This window comes from Trachurus japonicus, chromosome 12, assembly GCF_045865225.1.
Source record: "Trachurus japonicus isolate A0001 chromosome 12, Traja_1.0".
Taxonomy (NCBI): domain Eukaryota; kingdom Metazoa; phylum Chordata; class Actinopteri; order Carangiformes; family Carangidae; genus Trachurus; species Trachurus japonicus.
The window spans coordinates 28296745-28309490 of record NC_140918.1 but is presented as its reverse complement, the minus strand read 5'-3'; the positions used below and the strand labels follow the sequence as shown (position 1 = coordinate 28309490).

The 12746-nt window shown below is 43.3% G+C and overlaps 1 protein-coding gene across 2 annotated transcripts; it reads left to right on the top strand.

The window, feature by feature from the left end:
- The first annotated feature begins 114 nt into the window (after nt 1-114).
- prrc1 (proline-rich coiled-coil 1) lies at nt 115-9329 on the top strand. Of its 2 annotated transcripts, none has more exons than XM_085794139.1 (9): nt 115-223; nt 1816-1951; nt 2752-3204; nt 4193-4338; nt 4918-5020; nt 5690-5853; nt 6221-6324; nt 6817-6919; nt 8446-9329. In XM_085794139.1, exons 2-9 carry the CDS (start codon nt 1855-1857, stop codon nt 8653-8655), a joined length of 1380 nt encoding a protein of 459 aa, XP_085650265.1. In that variant the 5' UTR covers nt 115-223; nt 1816-1854; the 3' UTR covers nt 8656-9329. The 2 variants fall into 2 exon arrangements, with proteins under 2 accessions (XP_085650265.1, XP_085650266.1); XM_085794140.1 differs by having other exon boundaries at nt 162-227.
- Nucleotides 9330-12746: the final 3417 nt, after the last annotated feature.

Here is a 12746-nt window from a genome sequence, read left to right as displayed (position 1 = left end):
TTTAGTTTATTATTGTTATTATTATTATATTTTTATTACCCTCACCCTGACGCTGGCACAGTACCGTCGGACAGCGGTGTGGTCACGTGGTGTCGTGTTTGTCCGGGTGCTCCCGGTTGTGGGAGGAGTCGAGGTCGAGCAGACGTGGCAACACATGACGTCATCACAGTGGGTCGGTGGGCAGTGCATGGGGTTTGCAGAGTTACGTTACTCCAGCTAGCAGGTGAGTAGTCCAACAGTTACTCTCAGAGGAATAAACACCGTCCAGTGACGCTTGTTTCCTTTGTAATGAGGTCAAAAATGTAAAAAACGCAATTTGTGCATGTTTGAATCCGGAGCGGAGCGCGGTTTGGACGTGGAGCTGCGCTGAGAGAGGAGAAGCTAACACTGGGGGTGTTGTGTCGCTCACGGTGACACGTACAGAGAGCAGCGGGGAAGAAACAGCGTTTTAATGGACGTTAGATAAACCCACAGCTGCTTTTAAGTAACCGGGTACAACCTGAGACAGAGCTGGTGTGTCGTCCTGAACAGCACTGAGTTAAAGCCCAGGGGACTAAAAGTTAGTTTCTCTGGTCCAGAAACGTGGCAGCAGACTTCTGGGTCACAGTCTGATGGAGGCACAACAGTTCCTCCTTGAAATGTTAAAGTATTCAAGAAACTGGTGCACATCCGCCAGGCTGGGTCTCGTTAGTATTGAATGGAGGAACATAGGCTGTTACAGTGTTGTGCAGGAGTGGTCCATGTTTCAAATCAAAGTTACAACTTTAAAGGGATAGTTCAACATTTTTGGCAAATTCGCCTATTTTAATAATTGCTATGGGAGTAGGTTCATTACCTTAATTGGTGCATGTTGTTTTGAGATTCGTAGGGCAGAGACGTGAGCTGCTAAACACAATGGAGGTGAATGGTACAGGTCCCCTATCCCTCATCAAACTCATCAAATAACACAATCCAACAACTCCAAAACATTGTGACCTGCATATTTGCCAGACTATGAAATAATCATGTATAATTAACATTACAACACATGAAGGAAATACGCAGAACTACTTTCTTGAGTAAACTTTGAATATAGCTGCACCAAACCTGCGTTTTTGAAATCTCTCGGCCCAGCAGCCATGTCTGGAATGTAGTTCCGGCTATGTATTTGCATCGAAAACAACTCGTAATGCTACATGATTATTTCATAGCGTGGTGAATGTGCAGGTCACAACTTGTCCACGAGAGCATTTTGGAGTTGTTGGGTTGTGTACTTGATGAGTTTGATGAGGGACAGGGGACCTGTACCATTCACCTCTATTGTGTTCACTGAGCAGCTCACGTCTCTGCCCCGCTGATCTCAAAACAACATGCACCGATAATCAAAAGTAATGAACCTACTCCTATGAGTATAGGCATTATGGCAATAGGAGAATTTGCTAAAATGTTGAACTATTCCTTTAATTGCTCTGCCGTGTATGGATACAGATAATTAAACTGGACATGGGCATTGACAGTCAGTAATTCCACCTTGGTTTTCTGCATCCAACAAGTGTCAATACTGTAAGTGTATGTCACTGGTTTGATATCTGGCAATACTAGTGTTGTTCTGGCACTAGTGCTCTGTTTTCCCCTGATTAAAATCGAATGCAATATTTCTGTTTAAGAGCTGAGGAGACTGCACTTAAATCACATCTTGACTGTTTCATTACAAATCTATAGTGGTGGTGTAAATGCACAGATGTAAAAAAAAAATTGTGTCCAAAAACATATAGACTTGAAGAATGAATGAAACAACAAGCTGAACACATCCTAATCCCTCACATCTTATTGCAGCTATATTCTGGGTTGAAGTGCAGGTATCAGGCAGAGAAGATGATGGAAGAGAGTGGAATCGAGACTACACCCCCCACCACTCCCACTCCCCCTCTGACCGCGGCCACCCCGGTCAGCGCTCCGCCGATGACCATAGGTAAGAGAGCAGCTGTGAAGTCCACTCTAACCCCCCCCTCCATCCTCAGTCAGGACCTGTGATTTGTTCCAGTTCACTCCACAGCACTGTGGAAGTCACATTGTAGAGGCCATCTGTCCAGCTGCAGCTGTGTAGCGCATCACTGCTCTTCATTCATTAACTAAAGACTGTTTCAGTTAGTCATTGTTCATTCATTTCTTATCATTATTTAAGACCTCGTTTTTACTTTTGCCTCATTTTCATTTTTTGCATCTAGTTTGTTATTTCTGGCACGTATCTCATCACAGCTCTTTAAAAATCAGTGTGTCATCATTACATTATTGTTTTTTTTTGTATTTTACAGCTTTCTGTTTTTTGCAGTTTATCCAGTCCCATCCACATCCACTAACTATTTTGTATTGTTTACCTTATTGTTCAGTTGTTGTTGTCCTTGTTCTGTTCATTTTTTTGTTTGTTTTATTTGAATGTCATGCACATTTTTTGTCCCCAGCCCACATGGGCTTATAAGACACTACATACATTCAAATGCAAATCACAACAGTAAATCAGAATACACAACACAAAAAGAGAAAACACAACGGCAAAAGAGAAAACAACGACAAGTTACTAAACACAACAACTAAACGTTGTGTTTTCTCATTTGCCGAAACCGATTCTGATTCTGATGTAGTGAAACTAGCAACCAGCTGAGCAGCAGCAGCTCAGTGTAAAGATTTAGTCTTGGGTTTGATGACATCACACGTACTGATCTCCTGTCAGTTTCAGCTCTGAGGTGTAACTGTAGCTGTTCTGTGTTTCAGGTCTGTCCAGTCCTCTGTCCCTCCCAGACACCATCAGCTCCCTCTCCATCAGCTCCCCCTCCGTCTCCGCCGCTCTCCCCCCCGTCGCCACCCTCCCCGCCTTTAGCAGCCCTCTGGCCCCGCCCCTCTCCTCCTACTCCTCCATCTCCTCCCAGTTCCCCCCTCCTGCCACGCTCGCCTCCCCCTTCACCAGCGCCTCTCCCTTCCCTCCCTCCGCCTCCCCCTTCACCAGCGCCTCTCCCTTCCCTCCCTCCGCCTCCCCCTCTCTGCCTCCCCTGGCCTCCCCCGTCAGACCGGCTGAGCCCTCAGCTCCCGCCATGCCCGCGCCCCCCACAGGACGGCCCCTGTCCAACTTCTCCATGAGCGCAGGATACGACATCACGCGGGGTCACGCCGGTCGAACGCCTCAGACTCCGTTGATACCGACGTTCTCCACCGCTGCCACCATGCCAGGTGAGAGCTGCACATCTGGACACATCAGGACACAAGATTGTGAACGTTTGTTTCACGTGTCAGATATCTCCACTCTGCCCAGCCTCCGCACACAGGAAGTGTCTGAGTGACATCTCCCAGTAGTGAATATCAGCTGGAAGCCTTGGGGCAAGAGGTGAAGCTCATGTATTACGTGGCAGCCAAGAGCTCCCAGCTGACTTTGGCCTGTTCTGATTGGATAGAAGGGCGAGGCTCAGTCAGAAACGGCAGAAGGGAACAGTCAGCAGCTTGCACCATTAGTCTTGTCCACAGGGGTTTTTGACAGCACCTCACCACAGAAAGCTGTTTTGGAGTCTGTTTCAAGTACAAAAAACAAAAGTACAAATGCACATCTCTACTTATTCATTAAGACAGATAAAAACTAAGTATTAATACCAGCTATGGCGTAGGAGTGAATGCTTAAAGGGATAGTTCAACATTTTGGCATTTTTGCCCATTGCCATAATCCCTATAGTCATAGGAGTAGGTTCATTACCTTTAATTATCGGTGCATGTTGTTTTGAGATCCGCGGGGCAGAGACGTGAGCTGCTCAGTGAACACAATAGAGGTGAATGGTACAGGTCTCCTCATCAATTCATCAAATACACAATCCAACAACTCCAAAATGCTCTCGTGGACAAGTTGTGACCTGCACATTCCCCCACCACGATAATGAAATAATCATGTATAATTATGTAACATTACGACACACAAAGCAAATACTTAAAACAAGGCTTGCTTTTGCTTGTGAAATCACTCCGCCCAGCAGCCGTGTGGAATGTAGTTCCGGCTATGTATTTGCCTCAAAAACAACTCAGTCTCGTAATGTTCTATCATTATCATTCATCAACAAAATGTTGAACTATCCCTTTAAGCTGAACCTTCATTGATCCCCTGTAGAAGAAATATAACTCTGACAGAGCAACACAAGGGGAATAATGTACATTATATATATTTTTCATCTTCCAGGTGTGGTGTCCAGTGCCATGGTCCAACAGCCAGCCATGACAGGAGGAGTGGACGCCGGATCTCCCATCACCTTTCCAGAGGAGCAGGAAGATCCCAGAGTGTCTGCGGACGTCAACACTGGTGGAGGCATCTGGGGCTTCATCAGGGTAACGCCACTGTGATATTCCAGCTCTGATGACACGAGATTTAAAGGAGCTATATGTAAGATTGTGGCCAAACCACACGGTCTCTACGCCACTGGAACCACGACGATGTGGATTATTGTGCAAAAATGTGTGTCCACGAGAAAATGAGCCACCCCGGCATCTGACCTCAAGTTCTTCTCCGCTTTCAGCTGTCTCCACCTTTCAAACCTCCTCCTGAGCAGATCCTGGTTTTGTTTCTGCTTTTGTCATGATGTTTTTTAGAGTCATAGCGAGGTCTTTTAATGTTAGTCACGTCAGACATGATCCACAACGCTTGTAGCTGCAGCTCAGTGGTAACTGCCGAGTAGTGGTGGGTGGAGCAACAGGGCAAAACACAAAATCAAAACATAAACATGATTTGTGTGCTGGGAATAAACTTTTTAGATGTGAATATTGTGAGATCAGTTTTTGAAATTAATATGATTCAATTACCTGCCATACATTTCTTACATATAGCTCCTTTAAAGATGTAAGATTTTTTTTCCCACCGTACTGTAGTTTGATCCTGACTGAGTGAACTGTGTGTGTGTGTGTCCTCAGGGTGTAGCAGGTAACCCTGTCGTAAAGACAGTCCTGGACAAAACCAAACACTCTGTGGAGTCCATGATCACCACTCTGGATCCTGGCATGGCTCCGTACATCAGTGAGTCACCACTACAACCCCCACGTTAAAGGGATAGTTCAACATTTTGGCAAATTGGACCATTGCCATAATCCTTATGGTTTTAGGAGTAGGTTTGTTACCTTTAATTGTTGGTGCAAGCTATTTTTAGATCGGCGGAGTAGAGACGCAAGCTGCTCAGCTCAAGCAACAGATGTGCATGGTATTTCCACGTTTCCCTCATCAAACTAAACAAGTTGTGACCTGCACATTCACCACGCTATGAGATAATAACGAAGCGTTGAGTTGTTTTAGAGGCAAATGCAGAGACTGCTTGCTGAAAAACGGCTTCCGACGGGAGCGCGCATCAGCGGTTTTGCATGAATTTACCTCGAAAACAACTCAGTCTCGTAACGTTCTGTTATTATCTCATAGCGTGGTGAATGTGCAGGTCTCAATTTGTCCACCAGAGCGTTCTGGAGTTGTTGGATTGTGTATTTGATGAGTTTTATGAGGGAAACCAAGAAATCCCATGAGCCTCCGTAGCGTAGCGTTGCACCGACAACTAAAGATAACAAACCTACTCCTAAAACTATAGGGTTTATGGCAATGGGCCAATTTGCCAAAATGTTGAACTATCCCTTTAAAGAACACTTAGCTACATGTTGAAATATAGAGGAACAAACGTGTGTTTGTGTCGTTGCTCTCCAGGGTCTGGTGGGGACATCGACATCGTGGTGACCTCAGACAAGGAGATGAACGTGGATGCGGTCAGAGATGCCTTCCAGGAGGTTTTTGGGATGGCCATGGTCACCGGAGAGCCCGGTCAGTCCAACATCGCCCCACAGCCCGTGGGCTACGCTGCCGGTGTCAAGGTCAGTTCACTGCTGTTTATTTATGGCTGCAGCCTCCGTCACCGTCCAGCTGTAGCTCAGACAAAAGAAAGATGCAGAATGCTGACCTGTCCTTTCCTCAACATGAGGTTTGTGTGTGTGTGTGTGTGTGTGTTTATGTTTGAGTGTGTGCTGAATAGTTAAAATGTTTGAGTGTGTGTTTGTTGTCTGTAGTACTGTATATTGAAAGTTCTTTTCACAGATAGTTATTTTGTTTAATTCTCTTGAACTTGATCCATTTAAAGGACCTTTACGGATATTTAGATACTTCATCCCATAGTCATAGTGCAAATTCACACATCCATCAGCTCATTACTACTCATATTAATGTCTGTCTGTGTGTGTGTAGGGGGCTCAGGAGCGCATTGACAGCCTGCGCCGAGCTGGTGTGATCCATGAGAAACAGCCCGTGGTCTCCACAGAGAACTTCATCGCTGAGCTCTTTCCTGACAAGTAAGAAAGAAAACCATCCGACTGACAGCAACATACACACTAGTCTGTGGTGAACTGGACTGAATGTTTGCATCAGTGTTCTTAGTTTCTCCACACACACTGAGTCACAGAGCCCACTAACCAGGAAAGCTGCAGCCTCCTCCAGGTGTGTCTGCTGGCTGCACTGTGACTCCTGAGGCCCCGTGTGTGTGTGTGTGTGTTCTTGTACTTAGTACGTTGTGAGGACTGTCGATAGTTTTTAACCAACAGAGTGAGAACATTTTTGGGAGGTGAGGACATTTTGGCCAGTCAGCACTTTTTCCAAGGGCTGTTTGAGGGTTAAGACTTCAGGATATAATTAGGTTAAGGTTAGACATTTGTTTTGGATGGTTAAGGTTAGGGTAAGGGGCTAGGGAATACATTATGTCAATGAGTGTCCTCACAAAGATAGCATTACAAGGATGTGTGTGTGTGTGTGTGCAGCCATCATAATTCTACTGTGGTTGTCTCCAGGTGGTTTGACATCGGCTGTTTGATCCTGGAGGATCCTGGTTACAGCGTCCACATCGAGGTCTTCACTCAGGCCACTCCTCTGGCTCTAGACCACGTCCAACAGGTATAGAACTAATCATCGTGTTTTAAAACATCAGTTACTCCTGCTGTCCACACTAGAAACACTGCTGGCCTGGCATTTGTTTTGGATTATGTATTAGTCTTGACTGACAGAAATAGAGTCTTTGACTATTTAATTACAAGAGTTAATGACATTTTTTGTTGTCTTTTCCAGCTGTTGGGCACGTACATTCAGTGTTTTATAAGAATTCTCTGCTCTTACTTTGTAGTACCATTCTTTTAATTGTTCCAGTGTGATTTATTTTGAGTAAATGCCACAGAAAACAGTTCAACAAAAATAGAAAATAAACACACATGGTTTCTGTGAACAACATCGAAACCATAAAGAAAACTGAATTACATGTAATCTCCTTGTCGTACCAGTGAGGCTTCACATGGGTTCTTCGTACTGACGGTCCTTCTGCGGTCAGCTGACCCTGACCTTCACAAGATCACAGCATAGTTCATGTCCAATCATACACAGCTGCCTAACAGCTACGTATGTGTATAAACTGCTGATGTCGCCTACTTAGTGTTTTTGTGCCATTCTCTTTCCAAGCCCAAATAAAAGAAACTCACAGTGGCTGATCTGTGATGACGCGTGCATGTGTGGGTAAAACAAAGAGTGTCCAAACAAAGCTTCATTGATAACCAATATTTATTGTGAACAAAATCTAAGTCCTTTATTAACAAAGGTTCTAATATAAACCAAAAATACCTTTTCCTTAAACACTGTGGCACGGTTTCAAACCAGCAACACCTGGCATTGATTTCCTCACAGATACAAATAGCCCTCGCGCCCCTTGTGCAGTAGGTCACTTCCTGTTTTAAAGGAGGCTCACCAAAATGGCTGCTACATGCTTTTTGCCTTTGCTGCTCCCTGTCCATAGTATTTTCTGCAACTAAGCAACCAGCTGCAGAGAAGACAGTCGCCTCCGGTTTACAGTGATGCATTGCACACATGCTCAGAATGTGGATGAAACTGCACAGGTGACACATCACTTAGCACGAGTATCAGCCCACTGGTTTAGGCTAAACTGAACTGTGTAAAGCAACAGCTTTTTACACTGAAGATGAAAACAATACTCACAGCTTCTCACTACAACACACTACAGCTGCCTGTTTAAACAAACAGCACACTTTGTCCTTAAGATACCTCTTCTCCTGAAATCAACACTGAAGGTTTTCAGTCAGTGATGTGTGGCCACTAGATGTCACACTAGAACTCCTGCATCTGAGGCGTTTCAGGACATTCTTTGTCCCTTCATCTGATCCCCATGTAGGAAGCAACACAAATGCAAAAGCCTGCACACACTGCAGCCTGGAGACCACAACAGAGCACAGAGAAACTCAGATTACAGCGACATTACTCCTAACGTCTCGTTTACAGAACCTTTAAATCTGCAGCTGCAGCTTTGTTTTCAGTGTCTAAACGGAGATCAGTCAGCCTCAGAATTCCTTCAGTATCAGTCACCTCCTCCACCCACAGCACTTCATCATCAACCTGTTTCTGTGCCGTCCTCCCTGCAGGCCCACTCCCTGACCCCTGCTGACTACGGCCTGCGCTGGTCAGGGCTGATCGTTCCAGTGGGGGAGGTCCTGGAGCGCAGCGTGCCCAACATCAACAGGACAGACTGGCATCAGGCCATGACGGGCATGAGCCAGCGTCAGATGATCTACAGCGCCGCCAAAGCTCTGGCTGGAATCTACAAACAGAAGCTGCCGCCCAGGACTGCGTGAGGCCGAAAGGCCCGGGCGACAGGTGGAGACGCGTTGGGAGCAAACACCAACTGATGGGACAGCGAAGCCCCCCGTCAGTCCCACGGGGAGAAGCCTAATGCACAGTTCTTTGAAGACGTTGGTGGCGATATTTCTCACAGATGTCTGCTGACGTCCTACAACGTCAGATATCAAGTCAAGTCTTTGTCGTCAACTCAGGCTTTAGAGAAAACACCACGATTGTTTCCTGAAAGATTCTCTCACATCAGGTCTGTTGATGTCAACAAGTTAAATCCAAACAGTGGCAGTTTGTAGTTTCCTTTATGTTATTATCGTAGAGACTGAAGCTCAGACCATGTCCCAGTTATATTCTATGTTCTGGAGGTTCACACTGATCCAGAACAGCAACACTTTGACCCGACCCAGTTAGACTTATATAATGTGGACCTGCCGTAACCAGACTGTATATTTCATCAGTGTAAATTCACCACTGTGCTAAACCTGGCTGTGCATTATGTCGCTCATTATTATTCAAGAAACCATTGTGCTGTTTTGTATCATGTCCTGACACTACTGACAGTCTCAGATCTCAAGCAGAGGACAAAAGATTTCTTTGATTTTATTTTATTTTATTGCTTTATCAACACACTTCCTGCCTTTTTTATTAAATGCTGCTCTAGCTGTAAATAACTTCAGTTTTCTTTGCTCAGAGGCCACCTTTAATCTCACATTCCTCCCCTTTGTTACGCACTCATGATGTCCTTATGCAAAATGATGTAATCATTGACTCTGTGGTAATTTGATTAAGCATATATTAATTGGGGAAACTACAGCAACCTGAGATCTGGAAAAGCCATGATAGTATCAGTTGGTATTAGGGATCGACTGATAAGGTTTTTTCAGGGCCTTTACTAATTAATAATAATGTAGGAAACTGATAACCGATATTTGGCACCAGTATTCATTTGCAGTTAAAATGAAATTTTGGTGTCAAAATTTAAAATAACACACCTAGAATTAGACCTATTATAGTATACAGTTTGTTTGTCTGTTGTACACTGTAAAACTCTGTGATTAAAAAAACTTAAATTTTTGTAGATTAACACAAATTCCAACATAGATATTGGATCAGTGGTGGCTGTGGGTGGGACATTGTTACACAGCCAAGAGTGGTGACCTCAGGCAGAGAGACGCTGCATCAAATCCAAAGTAGCGCGTGTTAAAATAAATTTATTTTATTAGTGCAAAAAAAAAAAAAGGCCAATGCCAATTACCTTAAAAATGCCGAATGACAGCCAATATTATCGGTCATGCCGATAATTGGTTGACCTCTAGTTGGTACTGTGTTTTAGTGAGGCCATAGATTTGTTAAGTGACCATGGTGTTGAATTGGCTGTTAGTTTGTATTACAGTGGACATTATGATGGAGTCCTATTAACTGCAAACTAGTAGCATTGTAGCTTGTCCACTTCTCTGGTCATGAAGCCAAAACCTGTATGTTGAATGTGTTTTTAGTTAGAAGACTAAAGAATAGAATAAAACACATTTTCAACATGAAATCTGACAGATCCATAAATCCGTAAAAAAAAGCTTTAAGGCCAGTTGTCAACAAGTGTCTAAATGAGACGACAGAGGTTGTCAAGGACATAAAACATCATCACAGTGAACTTGTGAAAACTGGTCAGGTCACCAGTCCACCTTTACAGCCTGGTGGTGTTCACACTCTAACAAACTGTCACTTACTGAGAGAGGAAGAGGTCAGACTTGGACAAGGACAAGCTGAAGTTCAGTAGAGATGATGATAAAGTCATTGTGTGACTGTGGTGTAGTTGGTTTATAGTCTAACATTAGATTTTTACTTCAAGCATCATGTAATCATGTAAAAACCCTATTGGCTTCTTGTGGATTGAACTTTGTTGATGTGAACTCCAGGCTTGGCCTACAAATGGAATCATCCCTGTGGCACCTAATAACACTCTCATTTCTCATATTATAGAGATTGTGGTGTGGCCCAATAGGACCTGATTAGTGATGATTAGATGTTTGTTGAGCAGCCCAGTCTGCCCCTCTGAAGTTTAATCAGCAACCTCCTCTCCCTGTGCATGTTACCTTGTGTTTTTCCCACTGTTGATGCATTAAAGCCATTTAAAGTCTGTATTCTTATGTGCAACTGGGACACATAACAGTCTGAAGGGTCAGATGATGTCATCATGTCTTAGATTTATGTGTTAGTTAAAAATATAGTATATATCATAATATCACACATACATATTGTTTCTTGTTTTACTCCAAAAATAATTGCCCACTGTAACTGAGCTGTGTGCAGCAGGATGCTGACAGTGACCTGGACTATGATCAGAAGAAAGTTAAATTAATTTATTATCTCCAGCTTCAGGCAGTTGGACACTGCCAGACACACAAGTTACTAATACACCCTTTTGTTAGTGCAACAGCGTTGTTCTCTGTACTGTGTGTCCTCTAAATGTGCCTTTTATGCAAATAAAAGAAATCAATTTTTCATGCTGGTTTGTCAGTCGTTCCTGCAACTAGAATTACTGCCTCATGGTTGTGTGAAATGTTGTTGTAATTACTGTGTGAAGTCTTGAGTTGTGGTTAAAAAGTGTTTTCTGAGGTCACAGTCACTGAATGGCACCAGTATTCACTGAAGACGTTATGGAGATGTTATGTTTATTTTATTTGATATGAACAAATACATTGAGACTGTTCCAGTGGACAGACCAGATGCTTTGCTTGGGTGTGTTTATCACATGTGCTAATTTTCAACACATGTTACATTCACAAGGCTAAAACCACATTTTGCAATGTCACAGTGACTTTCCCTCCGCTATTGGAACGCAGCAGAGGACTCATAGTTGAACTTATTTGAATTCAGTGGTCAAAGGTACGATGACATCACAGGCACATTTTTGGCCTAACCTCTGAATTCATAATATATTACATTCATAAAGACAAAGATCAACTTCACTGTGATCACAATATTCTGGCACTTTAAGGCTATAACTCAGAAAGGAGAGGTGTGACAGTATTTAATGTAACTTCATTGGTTGGTGAAGGAAACAACCACAAGGAGGTTATTCTACTTTTTGAATTTTCACAATATAATACGTTTATAAGAAATAAATATAATCAGATTGAGAATATTTGCATATATTTGCAGCATATAGCAGCATGAATTTGTTTATTTTTCTGTCCCTTCTAGATAATAGTTTATAATATTTTCAGTGTCTACAAGGGTCAGAGCTTCTACTGTGTAAACATAAACTGCCCAGAGTTGTTTTGAGAGATGAGTCCCTGATGAAGAGAATCACTTCTTATAATATAAAGTAAAGTCTCTTCCTCCAGGTCTAAAAGTTCCAGTGGCTTCATCATACTTCATCTGTTCAGGTTTGGATCTGATGAATAAAACTCATCTGCTGAGCTTTCACTTCGAGCTGAGGAGGGGCTGCACCGTATTTTCACATCAATGATTCATTTAGCCCGAGGCCACAAACTCAGACTCATCCTGGCTCTGAGAACAAGGTGGGTGGAGGCAGCTCTGAAATATGATCTGATTTGAACCCGCCGTCATCAGCTCCATGCTGAATCCTCTGTCGCTTGATTCTAACTGATTTCATCTTGTTCAAATCTTCACCTTGGTAATCATGGGACGTTCAACCCACCACCTGGAGGAGCATGTAAAAAATTATATTAATAACTTCAATTTATATAGCACCTTTCAAGAAACCCAAGATCGCTTTACAGTGAAAAATAAATGACTACAATAAAATACAAAAAAGAAACTGCATGCAACCATGCTGTGGTGGTATTTTCCCCAGCTTATTATTAAGATGTTCCTACACACATGCAGAACGTTATTCTTTGACGTCTCCTTCACTGATGTATTTAAAGGGGACACATATTATGGAACTTTAAAACATCTGTAATTTTCAGGCTCCCTAGGTTGAAATCCATGTGGCTGTATGAGTTGTTCCCTCAGTTGTCAGTGATGTAACTAGGATTTGAATTAGCATAACCCCACCCCTACCTGGTACCAGTAGAAGGGGTGGGGCAAGCAGTGGTTCATTTGCATTTAAAGTGACAGGCACTGAAAC